This window comes from Lampetra planeri, chromosome 41, assembly GCF_965212315.1.
Source record: "Lampetra planeri chromosome 41, kcLamPlan1.2.h2, whole genome shotgun sequence".
Classification (NCBI taxonomy): Eukaryota; Metazoa; Chordata; class Hyperoartia; order Petromyzontiformes; family Petromyzontidae; genus Lampetra; species Lampetra planeri.
This window is the reverse complement of record NC_136147.1, coordinates 5,296,482-5,316,661: the sequence shown is the minus strand read 5'-3', so window position 1 is coordinate 5,316,661 and position 20,180 is coordinate 5,296,482. Positions and strand designations below refer to the sequence as shown.

Here is a 20,180-nt window from a genome sequence, read left to right as displayed (position 1 = left end):
GGGTGTGGGGGGGAGGGGGAGGGGGTGAGGGGGAGGGGGAGGGGGTGAGGGGAGGGGGTGAGGGGGAGGGGGAGGGTGAGGGTGAGGGGGGGAGGTTGAGGGGGGGAGGTTGAGGGGGGGAGGTTGAGGGGGGGAGGTTGAGGGGGGGAGGTTGAGGGGGTGAGGGTGGGAGGTTCAGGGGGAGGGTGAGGGGGGAGGGTGAGGGGGGAGGGTGTGGGGGGGAGGGTGTGGGGGGGAGGGGGAGGGTATGAGGGGGGAGGGTGTGGGGGGGAGGGTGTGGGGGGGAGGGTGAGGGGGGGAGGGTGTGGGGGGAGGTTGAGGGGGGAGGTTGAGGGGGGAGGTTGAGGGGGGAGGTTGAGGGGGGAGGTTGAGGGGGGAGGTTGAGGGGGGAGGTTGAGGGGGGAGGTTGAGGGTGAGGGGGGAGTGTGGGGGGGAGGGTGAGGGGAGGGTGAGGGGGGGAGTGTGGGGGGAGGGTGAGGGGGGGAGTGTGGGGGGGAGGGTGAGGGGGGGAGGTGTGGAGGGAGGGTGGGGGGAGGGGGAGGGGGAGGGGGGAGGGTGTGGGGGGGAGGGGGGAGGGTGTGGGGGGGAGGGGGAGGGGGTGAGGGGGAGGGGGAGGGGGTGAGGGGGAGGGGGTGAGGGGGAGGGGGAGGGTGAGGGTGAGGGGGGGAGGTTGAGGGGGGGAGGTTGAGGGGGGGAGGTTGAGGGGGGGAGGTTGAGGGGGGGAGGTTGAGGGGTGAGGGTGGGAGGTTCAGGGGGGAGGGTGAGGGGGGAGGGTGAGGGGGGAGGGTGTGGGGGGGAGGGTGTGGGGGGGAGGGGGAGGGTATGAGGGGGGAGGGTGTGGGGGGGGAGGGTGAGGGGGGGAGGGTGTGGGGGGGAGGGTGAGGGGGGGAGGGTGTGGGGGGGAGGGGGAGGGGAGGGTGAGGGTGAGGGGGGGAGGTTGAGGGGGGGGAGGTTGAGGGGGGAGGTTGAGGGGGGGAGGTTGAGGGGGGGAGGTTGAGGGGGGGAGGTTGAGGGGTGAGGGTGGGAGGTTCAGGGGGGAGGGTGAGGGGGGAGGGTGAGGGGGGAGGGTGTGGGGGGGAGGGTGTGGGGGGGAGGGGGAGGGTATGAGGGGGGAGGGTGTGGGGGGGAGGGTGTGGGGGGAGGGTGAGGGGGGGAGGGAGTGGGGGAGGTTGAGGGGGGAGGTTGAGGGGGGAGGTTGAGGGGGGAGGTTGAGGGGGGAGGTTGAGGGGGGAGGTTGAGGGGGGAGGTTGAGGGGGGAGGTTGAGGGGGGAGGTTGAGGGTGAGGGGGGAGTGTGGGGGGGAGGGTGAGGGGAGGGTGAGGGGGGAGTGTGGGGGGGAGGGTGAGGGGGGAGTGTGGGGGGGAGGGTGAGGGGGGGAGGTGTGGAGGGAGGGTGGGGGGAGGGAGGGGAGGGGGAGGGTGTGGGGGGGCGGGGGGAGGGTGTGGGGGGAGGGGGAGGGGTGAGGGGGAGGGGGGAGGGGGTGAGGGGGAGGGGGTGAGGGGGAGGGGGAGGGTGAGGGTGAGGGGGGAGGTAGAGGGGGGAGGTTGCGGGGGGGAGGTTGAGGGGGGGACGGTTGAGGGGGGGAGGTTGAGGGGTGAGGGTGGGAGGTCAGGGGGGAGGGTGAGGGGGGAGGGTGAGGGGGGAGGGTGTGGGGGGGAGGGAGTGGGGGGGAGGGGGAGGGTATGCGGGGGGCGGGTGTGGTGGGGGAGGGTGTGGGGGGGCGGGTGAGGGGGGGAGGGTGTGGGGGGGCGGTGCGGGGGGCGGGTGAGAGGGGGGGGAGGGTGAGGGGGGGAGGGTGTGTGGGGGGGGGTGAGGGGGGGCGGGTGAGGGGGGGAGGGTGAGGGGGGCGGGGGGGAGGGTGAGGGGGGGCGGGGGCGGGAGGGGAGGGTGTGCGGGGGGAGGGTGCGGGGGGCGGGTGAGGGGGGGAGGGTGAGGGGAGGGAGGGTGGGGGCGGGTGTGGGGGGAGGGTGAGGGCGGGGAGGGAGTGAGGGGGAGGGTGTGGGGGGGAGGGTGTGGGGGGGAGGGTGTGGGGGGGAGGGTGAGGGGGGGAGGGTGAGGGGGGAGGGTGAGGGGGGAGGGGGTGAGGGGGAGGGTGAGGGGGGGAGGTAGCGGGGGGCGGTTGAGGGGGGAGGTTTGAGGGGGGCGGGTGAGGGGGGGAGTGTGGGGGGGCGGGTGCGGGGGGAGTGTGGGGGGGAGGGTGAGGGGGGAGGGGGAGGGGGAGCGGGGAGGGTGAGGGGGGGAGGGTGAGGGTGGAGGTTGAGGGGGGAGGTGTGGGGGGTGTGGGGGGAGGGTGCGGGGGGAGGTTGAGGGGGGGAGGGTGTGGGGGGAGGTTGAGGGGGGGAGGTTGAGGGGGGGAGGTTGAGGGGGGGAGGGTGCGGGGGGGGGCGGGTGAGGGGGGGCGGAGGGTGTGGGCGGGAGGTTGAGGGGGGGAGGGTGTGGGGGGGAGGGTGAGGGGGGGAGGGTGAGGGGGGAGTGTGGGGGGGAGGTTGAGGGGGAGGTTGAGGGGGGAGGGTGAGGGGGGGGAGGGTGTGGGGGGGAGGTTGAGGGGGGGAGGGTGTGGGGGGGCGGGTGTGGGGGGGAGGGTGAGGGGGGGCGGGTGAGGGGGGGCGTGTGGGGGGGAGGGTGAGGGGGGAGTGTGGGGGGGAGGGTGAGGGGGGAGTGTGGGGGGGAGGGTGAGGGGGGGAGGGTGAGGGGGGCGGGGGAGGGGGGGAGGGGGAGGGGGTGAGGGGGAGCGGTGAGGGGGGAGGTTGAGGGGGGGAGGTGTGGGGGGGTGTGGGGGGGAGGGTGCGGGGAGAGGGTGAGGGCGAGGGAGCGGGGGGCGGGTGAGGGTGGAGGTTGAGCGGGGGAGGTGTGGGGGGAGGTTTGAGGGGGGGAGGTTGAGGGGGGGAGGTTGAGGGGTGAGGGTGAGGGGTGAGGGGGGGAGGGTGTGGGTGGGCAGGGGAGAGTGAGAGGGGAGGGTGAGGAGGTTAGGGTTGTGGGGGGAGGGTTAGGGTTGTGGGGGGGAGGGTGAGGGGGTTAGGGTTGTGGGGGGGAGGGTTAGGGTTGTGGGGGGGAGGGTGAGGGTGTGGGGGGGAGGGTGAGGGGGGGATGGTGAGGGGGAGTGGGAGAGGGGGGAGGGTGAGGGAGGGTGAGGGGGGAGGGTGAGGGGGGGAGGGTGAGGGGGGGAGTGTGGGGGGGAGGTTGAGGGGGGAGGTTGAGGGGGGAGGGTGAGGGGGGGGAGGGTGTGGGGGGGAGGTTGAGGGGGGGAGGGTGTGGGGGGGAGGGTGTGGGGGGGAGGGTGAGGGGGGGAGGGTGAGGGGGGGAGTGTGGGGGGGAGGGTGAGGGGGGAGTGTGGGGGGGAGGGTGAGGGGGGGATGGTGAGGGGGAGTGGGAGAGGGGGGAGGGTGAGGGAGGGTGAGGGGGGAGGGTGAGGGGGGAGGGTGAGGGGGGGAGTGTGGGGGGGAGGTTGAGGGGGGAGGTTGAGGGGGGAGGGTGAGGGGGGGAGGGTGTGGGGGGGAGGTTGAGGGGGGGAGGGTGTGGGGGGGAGGTGTGGGGGGGAGGGTGAGGGGGGGAGGGTGAGGGGGGGAGTGTGGGGGGGAGGGTGAGGGGGGAGTGTGGGGGGGAGGGTGAGGGGGGAGTGTGGGGGGGAGGGTGAGGGGGGGAGGGTGAGGGGGGGAGGGGGAGGGGGGGAGGGGGAGGGGGGTGAGGGGGAGGGTGAGGGGGGGAGGTTGAGGGTGGAGGTTGAGGGGGGAGGTGTGGGGGGGTGTGGGGGGGAGGGTGAGGGGAGAGGGTGAGGGGAGAGGGTGAGGGGGGAGGGTGAGGGTGGAGGTTGAGGGGGGAGGTGTGGGGGGGAGGTTGAGGGGGGGAGGTTGAGGGGTGAGGGTGAGGGGTGAGGGGGGGAGGGTGTGGGTGGGCAGGGGAGAGTGAGAGGGGAGGGTGAGGAGGTTAGGGTTGTGGGGGGAGGGTTAGGGTTGTGGGGGGGAGGGTGAGGGGGTTAGGGTTGTGGGGGGGAGGGTTAGGGTTGTGGGGGGGAGGGTGAGGGGTGTGGGGGGGAGGGTGAGGGGGGGATGGTGAGGGGGAGTGGGAGAGGGGGGAGGGTGAGGGAGGGTGAGGGGGGAGGGGGAGCGGGGGGAGGGTGAGGAGGGATGGGGGAGCGGGGGGAGGGTGAGGGGAGGGTGAGGGGGGAGGGGGTGAGTGTGAGGGGGGAGAGGGGTGAGGGGGTGAGGAGGGGTGAGGGGAGGAGGAGGGGGGAGGGGTGAGGGGGAGGGAGGGGTGAGGGGAGGGGTGAGGGGAGGGGTGAGGGGAGGGGTGAGGGGAGGGGTGAGGGGAGGGGTGAGGGGAGGGGTGAGGGGGGGGAGGGGTGAGGGGAGGAGTAGGGGGAAGGGTTTGAGGTGAGGGGAGGGGTAAGGGGAGGGTTGATGTGAGGGGGAGGGGCGGGGGGAGGGGGTGGGTCGGGGGAAGGGTGAGGGGCGGGTCACCCGCACACGTCACCGGCCGCGTCACGTGGGGGTGGTCGCGGTGACGCTGGGAATTATCCACGAAGCCGAGTTTAGCGAGGGGGGAAGTGCTGGTTGCGTGCCTCACCCCTCACCCTCACCCCTCACCAGCAGCTTGTGCTGCGCCAGTGGCGTCAACACACAAACATTATGAAGACTTAAAGGCCAAGCAACAACAACAAAGGTACGCTTTATGTCACCACAGTAGGGGAGGCTCGTGTGTTTACCCGTGTGAGTGTGTGTGTGATTGTAACGCGGAACTGGAGGCGGCCTGTCCTAGGCCCTGGGTCTCGGACGTCTACACCGCAGTAGCCTGGACACCCTGTTAACGTTGTGAGTAGTTTATTTTTTAAACAAAATAACCACAATATTAGCGACTTTACCAGCCCCGCGTCTCGAGTTTTGCCAGACGTCTAGTTTGGTGGGTTACGTGGCCTGGCGGTGGGTGGTGTTGTGGGTGGTGTACAGTAATTTGACCATACTTCACCACCGCGGTCAGCTGCCACTGAAGGTCGGACGTGGGAGCATAAAACATGCGGCTACAGCAACATAGCAATGCTTGCCCGCAGTGGAAAAGTATCGCCGCAGCTTTCCTCGAGAATGGTCATCGCCCAGGACTTGTCCGGGCTGACCGGCTGCTTAAACTCTCGTTGACCTCACCCAGGTCGATTGCGAGTACGAATCGGAATCTTTATTTGATGTTTATGGCAATTAAATAGTTTATTTATGGGACACTAGTTTTTTTTTCCCAGGCGTGTTACTTCAACTCCGCGACTGGGGTAACAATCAATCTGAAATCGGTGATATTCTGCGATGTCGAATTAACGTGGTGCATCGTGTACAGCTCGTCGAGATGAGTCGATTGCCGCATCGCCGACCATCAACAGACTAAGTAATATTTAAATAAAACTTTTAAAAAAACACGCTTTTATGAAATGTACCGTGCTAGTAATGGCAGAACTCCACGACTCCAGGAAGTGGCCCCGAGGCTTTGCACAACGTAAGGGGGGCCGTGGTGATTTACAGCCAACGTGAGTTGAGCGTGGACAATTATACCCAAGCCGCAACATAACATAAAGAAAATGGTTTTAAAATATTTTTTTATGATAGAATATAGTATTGTCATCAGTATGACATAAGTATATCAAGTTTGCAGTCGATACCACATTGGGAAGTGTGTTAAAACTGATTTACAAGATTTGAGGATACGACAACAGTGAGTTAATAAAAAGCGTGTAAAAATAATGTTTACATTTTTTTTAATGATAGAATGTAGTATTGTCATCAGTATGACATAAGTATATCAAGTTTGCAGTCGATACCACGTTGGGAAGTGGGATAAAATTGAGTTACAAGATTAGAGGAAACAACAACAGTGAGTTAATAAAAAGCGTGTAAAAATTATGTTTAAAAACAAAAAATATATTTTTTTATGATAGAATATATCAATATAGTATTGTCATCAGTATGACATAAGTATACCAAGTTTGCAGTCGATACCACATTGGGAAGTGGGTTAGAACTGAATTACAAGATTTGAGGATACGACAACAACAACAACAAGAACAGACAGGGAGTTAAATAAAAGCGTGTAATAATAATAATGACTGCATCACGGATATTATGCGAGAACCGGGCTACTGCTATAAGGTTCATTTATCCCGGAGAAATCCGATGAGCTATGAAGCTCTTAAGCACAGATGTCTAGTACGGGGGGGGGCGGGTCTCGAGTGGTCTGTAATTAAGCGCCCGGTGTGTTGTGTTTATAAACATCAGCCTTGGGGGAATCAAAGGTGTCCGGGCGTGGTTGTGACTCGTGTGCTGTTGCCGGCCTTGTTAGGGTGCTCGCTATCAGCAACAATTGCCCCCACAGTCTGTTAAAGGCGACACAGGGGAACCCAAACAGCTGCATTGATGCAGCTGTTTGGGTTCGTGTGGTGTGCGACGTACACACTCAGTCGTAGACGAGGTCGTCGCAGGAGGCACAGTCTCTTTATTATCCCGTTCACACCAACTCCTGCCTCCTCACTCTCGACCACGCTGCCGGACATGCCCGGCCTAGACACGACCCTTTCATGTTTAGGCAGACTACTGCCCGGCCCTGCAATGGTCGGGCGAAGGTGGCAGCAACGACGAGACGAGTCCCCTACCGGCAGCCTGGAGCTCTCGCTCTCCGCTGCTTTTATTCTCCTCGGTGCGGTTTGGCTCCGCTCTGGCCGCGCCTCCTTTCTCGAACCCACCAGAGGGTTCCAGAGGCCCTCCCTGTGAGGTCTTCTGTGACCCTTGCCCCAGTTCCTCCACCCTGCCGGCACACGCACAGTGTATGTACTCAACGGCGTGTGCGCTAACTCTCCACCGCAGTTGCCGCTGCTGGATAGCAGTCGGCGCTGTGTCACTACACATGTATTGTACAGGTGGGGAGCGGTAGTGTAGTGGTTAGTGCACTTCGCTACCAACCTGGCGACCCGGGTACGATTCCCGCTCACGGCCAACACCAGTGACGATTATCTGCCTCCCCTAGGTTGACTCGGCCTCAAACGAGTAAGCGGTGTGGTGTGTAGTAAATATCGCCACTGGTGAGACAAAGGCGGCCTGGGCGTGGTGTTGGCCACACCACCCCGTTGTGTGTCGTGGTAGCCTTCATAGGTGCTCGCTAACAGCACTTTCCCCAACAGTCTGTAACAGGCTATACGGGTGTCTTTGTACTGATATCGAGTGTGTGTGTGTCTTTGTGTTTGCCTAACGAGGCTGTCATGTAAGTGAGTGACAATCCGCAGTTCTTTGCCAATCCACTGCTGGGTGACGGCCTTGGCATGGGCCGCGTGATGGTACTTCAGTCAGAGAGGGCTCGCGCGATTGAAGATCTTTTGTCGGAGGGGACACAGCTGGAGACCACATCGAAGTTAGTGTAAGCCGAGGGTAGTTATTTAGGCAAATGAAGTACAGAACCACATTTAGCATGATGGTATATTTTGTACAGTCGATGGTGACCGGCAGGAGATCATCCACTCTGCTATCCTTGAGAAAATGGTAGAATCCCAGTTGGCTGAAACCTGGATTCGAACCCAAGACACTCAGCGGTGGCAGCTCATTGCTGCGAGTCTAATGGTGCCACCGCATCAGAATAATCCTAAATTGACACCTTATATCGCTGTGAACTTTGTATGAATTGTGTTTCATGCACTTTTAAGTCGGCATAACATTTCCCCGATGAGGAATGGTCCAGTTGTGTTCAGGATGCTGCTGTGCACCCACCGGCACCAGCAGTGGCTGTGAAAGAGAGATGCAGTTAAATTTGCCAGGCACGGGCTCAAAGGCCAAAAATGCTAACAGCACCTTTGAAGTTGCAAGAGATACGAACGAATACTGTTTCTTGAAATGACCCGTGGTTGTTAAGAGGTTTCAAAAAGAGACTGTTGGAAGGAATCCAAAGTCTATCATTGTCAAGCAAGCAGAAAGCACGGGGAGTGTTTTTGTCCTTCGATACGGTGATTTAAATTGTGATATGGATGAGACCAATCGATCAAGTCTAATAGAAACAGGGACTCCTCTACTTAGGAACGAGTTAGGTTCCAGAGGGCTGTTTGTAAGTCGATTTGTTCGTAAGTCCAACTTTACTCCTGCCGATTCTAAACATGTACGGCATGTACACTAAACACGGGGAATAGAGATGCCAACGTTCATATTCTGCAGATGTAGATGCCACCACCTCCATCTATTGTGCGCCGGTTTAACTTAGGACTTAGAACAGGCAAGTGTATATACGAACAGGTTTGTTCGTACCTCTGAAAGTTCGGAAGTCGAATGTTCATCAGTAGAGAAGTCCCTGTACAGTCCTTAATATAGGCGGAACTATTACTGGTAGGAACGAAGTGGACCAGCCACCAATAGATTATTTCGTCCGTCCGTCCGTCCGTGTAGCAACATCGCCCCCTACTGCAAACACTTGGCATAACCCTACAAAAACCTTTAGATTCAGTGACGCTTTCCTGGCTAAACAAGTGTAACATTCCCTTATAATTCCCTCAGATAGCTTTTAATTAAAACATTTAAATTAATGAGGCTTTCCAGGCTGAACACGTGTAACATTCCCTTATAATTCCCTGAGATAGCTTTTAATTAAAACTTTGAAATAAAAAAATAATATCGTCCGTCCGTCCATCCGTCCGATGTCCGATTACGTGTAGCAACAACGCTCCCTACTGAAAACACTTGCCATGACCCTACAAAAACCTTTAGACTCAGTGAGGCTTTCCTGGCTAAACAAGTGTAACATTCCCTTATAATTTCCTGAGATAGCTTTTAATTAAAACTTTGAAATTAAAAAATAACTCACAGCGCTCTAAAGCCTACAGCTAGGCCTAAAGCCTCGAACTACGCCTATCACTCTCCCTTCGTATCATACCCCCGCGTGTGTGCAAGTGAGTTAATGTTTAACAATGTTACATTCCCTGGTGCTTCTAAATAGAAACATTTAAATTTAAAGCTTTTACTTAAATAATAAAAACATTTAATTTTAAAATTAACTGACGGCGGCCTAAAGCCTACAACTAGGCCTAAAGCCTAGAACTAGGCCTCACTCTCCCTTCGTATCGTCCGATTCGGTGTAGCAACATCGCCCCCTACTGCAAACACTTGGCAGGACCCTACACAAACCTTTAGACTCAGTGGGGCTTTCCTGGCTAAACAAGTGTAATAATACATTATGTTTATATTCTTTGGTTATTCGTTCCTACCAGCCCACCCCGCAGGGTCCTGTTTATACGTTAAGTGTTTTCTCCTGCCGGATAGTGTTTTATAAGCAGTTTCCCTTCTTAACCTCCTTCCATTCCTCTTTTAAAGCTCACCTCTTCTCCATTGCCCATTCTCTTCCCTCCCCCACTTTTCCATTTCTTCCCTTCCCTACCCTCCCCACCTTCTATCCTAGTGACCCATTTCTTATGCACTTTTAAATCTAGATTAGAAACTCATTTCTTTAGAACTGCCTTTTGTGTTGCGTTTTTGTCCTTCCCCCGCACCTCCAATTAGCGCGTTTGGCTACGTACGGTGCGAAAGAAGTTCAACGTACATACATGCGCCCCTGCCATATAAATAATTCTTGTTTAAAATATGTTAAGTGCCTTTAACAAATATTAAAGAAGATAAGATATTAATAGAATGTCACGACCAATATGATTTTTAAATCCTTTATATTAAGTTCACTTGCTTGCTTGCGCGCTTACGACCGTGCAAATCTTTCGGTCGTTTTTTAACCCACTTCCCGTGATCCAATTGAGCTGACATTTTGCACACAGACTCGTTGTGCGTGACAATGTATTTTCGTGAAAAAAAATTCCAAAATTTTACATTTTAGGAAAAAAAAAATTATATTTAATTACCAATTGCTTAATGGTGGCAGGCAATCATCTGACCCATAGGTGGCAGCCACCTCAAGCCAGAGGACGAGAGGACTCTAGCCGCCACGCATATAAAGGATTTATAGTGAAAAACTTTGTTTTTACGGGTTCATTTTTTTCACCTGAAGACGATTGCTTGTGTTGTGATCAAAAACGTCGTGATTTATTTTTCTATGTACGTGGCTTTACCGAAAGACCCAAAGAATATGAATACTGTATTCATAATGCGTTTTATTTAGGTCAGACCGTGCCGGTAAAATATCATCAAGCGAGTGCTGAGCTTTTTTTAAACACCTGATGATGCTCGATGTAATCTCCAGCGAAACGTCGGACAGCGTTGTCAAATATTTTTTTATTGCTTTTCAACATTCCTCTGGTTTTGCCTAAGCACCAAATCGATTGCCGTATTTGCCCACGTGACAGTCTTGATGTGATTGTGTTTATTTTTCGATTTAAAGCTTTCGTGACTGCAGGGATTCATCTTCTTGGTTCTTTCGGTAAAGTCACGTGACTTTACCGAAAGAACCAAGAAGGTGATTGGCTTTGTCAGATGGTGAGGACGTTCTCGTTAACAAAAATATACCTCTACATAAAACCAAGTAAAAACGAATTAGGAAGTCATTGCAGTATAGTGGTTAAACACATGTGTGTTATGTATACGTATAGAAATATAGAGTACTTAAATTTACCTCCGATGTTTCTCTCCATTTAGAATCAACATGCATTTAGAGGTATTTGGCTGCGATCAATTTCCACGTGATAAGCCACTTTGTGGCCAGGTCGCTTCTGAAAAAGAGCTACTGTATAACGCGGGCCTTACCTGGTAAAATATAAATTGTTTAGTAGTTTAGTTTACGTGGAGGAGACAAAATAGCCTAGTGGAACAATTTCTCAGCGGCGGTGGAGTATTAAATACTGCGGCAATCTATAACAACTTACTTGAATGTATGTAGGAATTTTTATTCAAATAAGCTGAATTATTTCTCATTCTTCTTAATGGAAAAAACATTTAAATGTCTCAACAGGAAATGATTGTTTCGTCTGGCTGCATGTGCAAGTGGTTTGCGTGGGCTGAGTTCGTTGAAAATGGCAATTTTTTATTCACGTCAAAAAACGGTACACTGGCCAGCATTTTAAGGAAATACTCGGATTCTAAGTATGCGATTAAGTTCTGGTTACATTAAATTGATCTGCAAGGTTTTTGTCATGCATTTATGTTGACTCAACCACATGCCTGCCTTTGTGACTCTCACCCATGTGATGCACACTGGACTTTTAAATAGAAGATTGTGAATTCCAGGAGTTAATTATAGACAGAGCCAGTGGTTATGTCACACTCTGCGTTGTCATTTTTACTCAGCAATCACCAAGTCACTTTAGTGGAACCTTGAAACCAGTCCAAACCACACGAGTGTACAACATTCTGCATTATCATGCTTTACTGTTTCCTCTGATGGCAGAAGTTAATTCGACTGCCACACCCGTAAGGCACGGGATGTCAAACCTGCTCCCAGAAATCCCAGTGTTTGACCCGGGCGGGCGTGGGATGAGCGGGACCACATCAGCTGGGCAAGGGCAGCACGGCGTGCAGGCAAACAACTCGACGGTTTTACATCCTCCGGGTAAGTTCTCACAACGGTACTCGTCTCCCACGCAACAAAGACTTTACGTTCTCCCGTGGAGCCTTCATAGACCGTTGGGGGGGACAAGTGCCTTTGGCGAGCGCCGATGAAGGCCGGCACGGCGACGCACTCGGGGTGGGTGCTGTGATCAGCACCGCTCCCCGGCGCTGATGTTCAGCCACCACACCAGGCACTCATTTTAGGCCGAGTTGACCCTGTGGGAGGCACAGGACCCTTTGAGATGATCACCACTGATGTTAGCCGTGGCTTGGAATTGAATTCGGATCGCAGGATTCATTGCGCCTTGTGCTAACCACTACTGACCCCAGTGACCACCACTTGTTCGACTGCACCATTCGCATTGTGATTATCGTTGGACATTATACAGTTCTGTAACATGTTATTTGTTAACAATATTTACGTGGAGGTGTCTTTGGATATGTCCGTATATATTTAACTTAATGCGAAACTGGTTAACTATTTGTAATTATGCTTTTATCCGCGTTGTAAAATGCTATCTGATTATCACTCATGTTGCAAATATTACATTTGCTAAGCCATGCCTTTGGTATTGCTGGTGGTTGCAGAAGTGAGATTGTTAACCTCATTGGTATGTTCACTGCCTTTGACACGCAGTGTTGATATGGTTAACTGTGATCACTGTGTTGCATAACCCAGCTTTGAATATCGTAATTTGTCTACGAAAGCCACTGGAATTTTCATGATCAGATACATGGAGAGGAAGTACTTTTAAGTTAGAATACTTTACTTTCAGGGCATTGTTAAACATTGTGGCCTTCATGGCGAAACTAGTGTCATTCTCATTATCAGCTACATGGAGAGGAAGTACTTTTAAGTTATAAGGTAGATTACTTTCAGGGCATTGTAAAACATTGTGGCCTTTCCATATGTCATTTGCCTTTCTGGGACGTGCTTTATATGTTTCCAAAGATCAGTAAAGAGATGGACGCGTAGACACATCTCCACTGCACACCTACATAAGGGAATAAGTTCGTTGCCTCTTTTTTTTTAGACGGCACCTGGCGGAGTGACATGTTGGGCCGATTTATAATTCACACCACGGGTTGACCTGCTTCCTTTTTATTAAGAGTCCATCCGCTCACGACTGACAAGTTAACATGCTGCCTGATGTTGACAGATGCCCATCAATGCATCTGTGACCTCTGGCAATCGAGCCTCTGGCACAGAGCTAAAATATGAGAAACTTTGAGACCACTGCAATTCTTTGCAGATGATGGCACGTTTATAAAAAACAAATTCCACGTAGTGAGGATTTACATTTCATCAGACTGGAAAAGCCCCTCCTGAGTCATCACAGTTGGTCTGACAGACAGGATGTTTCCTGACTGAATCACCTACAAGTGTAGCATTGTCCACCACGGAAAGAGTGATGCACACTTCCATTGGGCTTGAGTTGCATGGCAGCACCATCACTGCCTTGCCCGTGTTCTGTCTGGTCGTCCGTCGTTCACAGTGGAGACAACACCAGGTTCATCCTGGGTGACCTCTGCAGAAATTCAAAAGATCCTTCAAGAGAATGAGATTTTGCGAGAGCGGATGAGAGGCCTGCAGAGCCTTGGTAAGTTTTGTTTCTGAATTTATTTACTCTTTGCTGCTGCTGTTGCTGTTGATTTAGGGATGTAGCATAGTTCATGATAATTTAATTCATGATGATCTATTGTAAATGTTTTAATGTTTCAAATGTTTAATTCCAAAGAAGGTAGTGATTCACTGTAACCCTCCCACGCGATGCAACGAATTGTCATACTACGGGTCCACTCTTTGATCCAGAAATCAGATTTTTTTTTTTTCCCTTCATGATTTAATTTGATTTAATTTTCTTGGCAGGAATATCTCTCAACCTAAGATGTCATTTACCCTCATGTTTAATGCCAATATTGATTATTGTTTGCCATTCTGTAAATTATGATAGATTTAACAACCCTGAAAGATGTGCAGCATTACAATTGTCAACAGCAAAGTGGTCACATATTCACTCATTTTGAGCCTGTGGTCTGGAAAAGGCTCAGCTTTTTTGCACAATCATTGACAATTCTGCTATAATATTACACGCAAAATGCAGGGACGTCAGAAGTAGTTTATATGTTTTTATTTTCTGTGGCCGTTGCCTGACACGTCGTGACATTACGCTGCTCGCTGAGAAATTCTGAATTCAATTATTTTATTTTGTAATATTATTCCGAAAGGACGATTGAAATATATTAAAGTGATCAGTTTTATGATGCTGCATTGGTGGTGGTGCACGTTTGTCAACTCAACGCATTCGTCAATACTGCTGTGCCCGTAACAGGACCAAAACATAATAGGACAGAACTTTGCCCATCATATTTGCATGTATCTTTCGCACTGTACATAGCCACCCGTTCTAATCGGAGGTGTGGGGGGAAAGACAACAAACTGGACGCAAAGCAGTTCTAAATAAATGAGTTTTCAATCTAGATTTAAAAGTGCATAGCTCCAGTCGCTTCCTAATATCGGAAGGAAGAGCGTTCCAGACGGCCGCAGAAGGGCATTTGAAAGCGTGCGATGCCGTGACCGTCGTTGTTTGATGGTTAACCAAAAGCCGCTGCTGCAAGGATGACCGGAGTTTGCGTAATGATGTATGTTCCTTGACTAGAAAAGTGAGCTCAGTAGCGGTTATTCTTGAAAGCATGCCGTTTATGCGTGATTCGATCGTTGAGCAACGAAAGAGAAAAATTGAGCAACGTTTTACCTTTGTTACCTGAAATATAAAAGTCGTAACACACGCGATTAATCGACTCCCCCCCCCCCGTCACCCCCCCCCTCGCCCTGCCCTCTCCCCCCGCCCCATCGACACGACGGTGAAAGAGCGCGCGTACAAAAGTGGTTGGTCGTGGCGGTGTTGACCCTGTGCCCTCGTCTCGTTCTGTGCATCTTGAAGGCCTGCTCCTTAATGAGTCCCAGGCAGAGGCACTGCGGTTAAGGCAGAGGGTAGAGGACTTGGGTCGTGAGTCTCCTCCCAACGCTTCTTTTCAACGCTGTCGTTCCCCAAACAGCTCCTCCTCCTCCGCTTGGACAGGTGGGCGGCCCCGCTAGCACCACCCACAGCAGCGCCGGGGTGGTAGGCGTAGAGTATTTATTTGTTTACGTCTGCGTAACATTGCCGAGTTTTTGTTTGGAGTTTTTTTTTGAAGAGGCGTTTGGCACTGCTCCAAGTGGCGTTGGTACTGGAACGCTGGGCTTGGTCAGGTGGGCTGTGTGTGAGGTTGGGATTCTGTATGGGAGTCAATTCAGTTTGTCGTTTCTCCAGGGGGTTGAATAAGATAAGTGCCGCGATGTGGAGATTCAACAGCGGTTGTTCATTCGGAGAGGGAAGCCCGTGGCCATAGGAATGTTGAAATTCAGTCACTCGTTCGGGACTATAGCCGGAGATGTGCAATACCCGGTGATAATCTCTTGAGAGTTTTAGTATTGGCGTAGTCGACGGTGACCAGTGGGATTTTAGCCAAGTCTTTGGATTTTTAATTTAGTCATTACAATAAATTGTACTGACTAAATCAAATCCACAGCACTAAGACTTGACTAAATTTGCCAGGTTTCCCCCTGTGATGAACAGAGGTATTTATATCGATGTAGTGTAATGGGCTGCTCATCGTGTATATTGAGCTGAGGGATAAACTAGTCTAGCTGAGAATAGTACGTCATTTATAAGCTGCTGTTGTTAATCACGGCAATGGAAACTCGGTTGGGAAAAGTAATGGCTAAAAGCTTTGGCTATCGGTGGCGAATCACGTTTGGGGTAAAAAAGAAAAACCCCAAACTTCATGGGTCTGTAATTGCAGAGGGCAGAGGGTGACATTATCAAACTGTTTATATGAAAATGTGAGCATGAGACGGCGATGTTTTTTTTCCAAAATAAAGATGATATGGTTTGAGCTGTACAGAGATGTATTTTAACGCAAGGGCTTTCCACCTCGAGGAGCTCGTCATGTTAATAATATGTTGGTGACTCATCGACAGAGTAAAACAGTAGTCGTACAAAAGGGACCACGCCAAAAAAGCCTCTTAGCTTTATCGCTCTGGTCTAGAAAGCCACGCATTTGGTTGGTGTCCAACTGAGTTATTGTGTCCCGTTGAATTCAGCATCGTGCTTTAAATGCGTTGTATCTTTTAAAATTTAGAAGCCGTGATCCCACCTGGTATCTCTTGGTCGAAGCAATATCTGAAATTCGAAGGAAGCTCTTCTAAACCGCAACCGCCAATGGTAAGTGTTCACCAAAGCGGTGTCTTTCACACGCACTTGCCTTTGTTACTTGGTTCTTTCGGTAAAGTCACGTAGAAGGGAAGTAATAAAATAATAAAAATAAAAATAATAAAATAATTGTGAGAATTATTTTATTTTATTATTTTATTATGTTTTATTTTTATTATTTTATTACTTCCCTTCTACGTGACTTTACCGAAAGAACCAAGAAGATGAATCCCTGCAGTCACGAAAGCTTTAAATCGAAATTTGATTACATTCTTTCAATCTTCAAGAGTTCGGATGTCTTGAGTGTGAGCTGGTTTGGTGGTATGATTTTGTTGATCATTATTGATATGTTATTGGCAGTAATGAACTAATACAATGTCATCCATTGTCATTCTGCTGCTGGATGAAGGCCACTTCGCACTGCATTGGTCATGGAATTATTTTTGTTAACTCACCACGTTGATGGGTGTAGGTGGGGAAGTGAAGTGGGTAGTGTCCAGGAGTTGGTACAAATGTTTACTTAGGGTGTGTGTCAGTCTTTACCAGCAATCAAATTCGGGTTACTATGTCGATAAACCACAGTGCAAACAGCCTCCAACCTCCCACTGAATTTTATTCTAGCAGATATTTTTGTTATTTATTTTAAGTTTTAACTTTAACCAGCTGAGAACTGGATGTCGCCTCATTTGAATTAATAACCTTTGTTACAAAAATTAAAAGGTAAAGGAAATGAAGTACAAGTTAATTTTATTGTTTGATTTATTATCAAAACCACAACAATTATAACCATTATAATAACCATAATTTATCTATTTATTTCAACTTGCGGTTGCCCAATTAAGCGTTTGGTTTGAGCTTCCACTCTTGACATTTTCTACTTAGAATTTTACTTTTTTATAATTCCGGTACATACAGAAAATAATCAGAGAATTGTCAAAAATTTAAATAAGATTTGACGGTGAGAGACATTTAAGATTTTGTGTAGTTTTGCTGTTCCTCCTCCGTTTGTAGGACCGCAGACTTCTGTTATTAACTATGTGGTCCTTAGTTTTATCCTTTGATGCAGGTCTACATTCTCAAGATAACACATTTGCTATCTATCATCCAGCAATAGAACATTGTTCATAAGTCAAACTTTAGCTCATTTGTCAACTTCATTTGCCTAAAGTCACCACCACCACAGTGTAAAACGTGCAATCTCCAAATTTAAGTCTGTGCATCGGCAAGTCCAGGTTACCCTAAAGGAAGGTCATTTGGCCAAAATGTCGACCCCTTTGCACATTTCAATTGGGGCCTGCCACGGTGGCGAGATGTTAACTACCTCGCCTGGTATACAGGAGGTCGTCGGTTCGATACCGACCCTGACGCCTGTTGTGTATTTGGAGTTTGCATCTCTCTCTCCCCGTGGTTTCATGGATTTTTCTTCGGGTCTTCCAGTTTTCCCCTCCACATTTAGAAGCATGCTTTTTAGAGTATTTCGTTGCTATATATTTACGCGTGATAGGCCACTTTGTTGAGCTATTATTTGTGGCCAGGTCGCTTCTGAAAAAGAGCCGTTATAGCTCAGTGGGCCTGACCTGATAAAATGAAATAGTTTAGTTGTTAGGCAGTGCTTATGACTAACCTGGTGAGTTTTTTTTATATTCATGCTTTCTTCTTAATGTTAAAAACATCTGTCTTATATTTGTTTAAGCATTGCCGGTAGAGACTTAATTTTATTATGCCTGGGAAATCATGAACACTACAAATCCGCTATACTAAAACAAAACTTAAAACTCCCTTGTCACGCAGATTACCCATTCCCACCCAGAAAAGTGTTGTTAGTGGTATTGTTAATGCTGGGAGTATTATTCTTGAGAAAGATTGTTGTTGGGAAAAACTGCCAACAATACTTTCTATAAATAATATTTTGTTATTTACTTGCTGCGTAGCATGATTAGTGGCATTTACATTTGAACACTTGAATGTGAGTGCATGAATGCACCTAATCTGAATGTCCTAATCTTTGTCAGGATATTTTGGCACAATTGATTTTTTTACGCACTTGTATTTTTATCCTGTTTGGAGTAAGCTTTGGCTTTTTTGTATGTAAATGATTTAAGTTTTTGCTCTTGTAATTTCGAATATTTCCACCCTGCAGTTTCTTGTAACTACAGCCACTGCTGAAGTTGCTGCGCTGTAAAGCTCAATGTGGCCTTAGCAGCTGAAATAATAGCCCGAGTCTCTATGTGAGTCTTTGTCACTCCATTGCTCTCTATGAAACTCTTTGTTCCTGCAACGTCCTCCAACTGTCGCCACGGTCTTGGGCTGTTGAGCTCAACGTGCCTCACCAGTTCAAATTAAGTCTAGCGTCTTGCATGCTCGCCTGTACGTGCGTTTACGTGGCTTCCGTGCGCACGTTTCTTCCTACACCTTAAGGCCCCCCCCCCCCCGTAATCCCCAGAACTAAAACGGGGAGACTCCCTTTAACTTAACCGGTTTTCCAGTTCGGGGGTGGGTCACTCTCCACATTCTTTTCGTTCCCCCCAAAAACCAGCACGAAGTCGCGGCCCTCCAACCACCAGACGTGCAGCTGAAAGACGTGTCGGCACAAATGCAGCGATTGGAAGACTCCATCATTCACTGCGCCACGGAGCTCGCCGAGTCGGCCGACGCTGCTGCGCGGGGAACATCTCCCGCCGGCCAGTCGGAGCCGCCGGGGGAGTCGTCCGACGTGGCTCAGCGGGCCCAGACGGATCTCTCGGAGCACTTTGCCCGGCTGGCTCACAAGTTCCACCAGCTGTCCGGCGTCGTGAAGCAAAATAGCCAGAAGACCTCGTGCATGCAGGTGTGTTGGGAGAGCCGATGGCAACTCGAATTTCGCCGTCGTGGTCTACTAGAATGTGTGGAGTTTTCTTAACCCGTGCACTGGAAAATAACATTGTTGATAAAAAAAAATCTAATATATTTGTTTCATAATTTGTATATATGCAGGGACTCCTCTACTTACGAACATTCGACTTGTGAACTTTCAGAGATACGAACGAACCTGTCCCATATGTCCAGTTGACTGTTCGGACCGAGAGTCGTAAGTTCAACTGCCGCGCAATAGATGGCAGTGGTGGCATCTACTTCTGCAGAACATGAAGAACCAGTGGCATCTAAAGGAGATTATACAACTTTTAAAGCTGTTCCCCGTGTTTAGTGTACGTGCCATCCATGTTTGGAATAGGCAGGAGTCAAGTTGGACTTACGAACAAATCGACTTACAAACAGACCTTTCGAACCTAACTTGTTCGTAAGTAGTCCTGCAAAGAAAAAGCCTTAACGAGTCTTGGGACTTGTTCATTCAAGACACATTTCAGCTTATCCATTAAGTTATCAATAAGAAGTTGCATACATTGTTTATTTTTTATTTTAAAGCAGACACATGGACACACACACACAGGTCCTTTAGGTGAACCAGGTGAGAACCAATTGAGGCTACAATGTTTTTCATTTTTAAAATGAGACGTGAAAATAATAATAATTTACAGGTAATTTACAGCTCTCAATCCACTGCTGGATGAAGGCCATAGGGTTGTTTGACTATACTTCACCACCCTGGTTAGTGCAGGACGGTGAAGGGGGTCCCGAAGACTGGTTGAGATACCACTCGCCACTGACGTTAACCTGGCATCGAACTCGGGTCGCCGGGTCGTCGGTGAAGTCCACCTATTGCTGTCTCGAAAAGAAGTCTAAACCAAAAGGAAGTCTTGCATTGAGTAATTCACATATTTTTTAAGTTAGGTATCTGAGAAGTTTTGCCGTTCTGAGACATTGCAAAACTATGTGACGGATTATGCACAGGGATTCCTACCATGGCCTTGTTTGCGGTGACTTAATGCGGTACCAGACCTAGACAGTGTGTTCATTATTCATAAACAATGGCCCACTCTTTGAAATAGCCAGGCACCTAACCGTATCGTGCCTAGCTTCCTCCGCGGGTGAAAGGGACCCCTTTGTGTTTAAAGGAAGCAGCAGAGACTATTGTACGGTACAAGTTAATGCAACTGACGTGGGAATTTCCAACGGCTCCTTCACCTGCCCCCATTTTCACCATAACTCTTGTTACCTGAATGGGGCCCATCACCTTGGGGTATGGCGACTACAAGACTGAGATTACTATTATGAACAATTTATATTTTTACCAGGTAAGGCCCGCTAAAGCTATGTAGCTCTTTTTCAGAAGGGACCTCGCCGCCAATGATAGCTCAACAAAGTGGCTATTCGTGTGGAAATGTATCGTAGCCAATTACTCTAAACGCATGTTTCTGAATGCGGAGGGAAAAACCGAAGGACCCGGAGAAAAATCCATGCAACCACAGGGAGAACATGCAAACTCCAAATATACAGGACTCAGGGTCGGTGTGAACCTTACCTGGTAAAATAAAAATTGTAAAAAAATTGTTAAT

At 50.7% G+C, this 20,180-nt stretch overlaps 1 protein-coding gene across 4 annotated transcripts in view; it reads left to right on the top strand.

Moving 5' to 3' along the window:
- TNIP1 (TNFAIP3 interacting protein 1) overlaps positions 1-20,180 on the top strand; it is a 57,668-nt gene that overhangs the window by 20,149 nt on the left and 17,339 nt on the right. For 2 of the 4 annotated variants that reach the window (XM_078613399.1, XM_078613397.1), the window contains 5 exons: positions 11,331-11,492; positions 12,988-13,092; positions 14,437-14,574; positions 15,677-15,759; positions 18,284-18,574. In XM_078613399.1, coding sequence (XP_078469525.1) covers positions 11,366-11,492; positions 12,988-13,092; positions 14,437-14,574; positions 15,677-15,759; positions 18,284-18,574 — 744 coding nt within the window. In that variant the 5' untranslated portion in view covers positions 11,331-11,365. Of the gene's footprint in view, positions 1-4,438; positions 4,659-11,330; positions 11,493-12,987; positions 13,093-14,436; positions 14,575-15,676; positions 15,760-18,283; positions 18,575-20,180 lie in introns of those variants that run through there. The other 2 variants (XM_078613396.1, XM_078613398.1) reach the window with 2 other exon arrangements.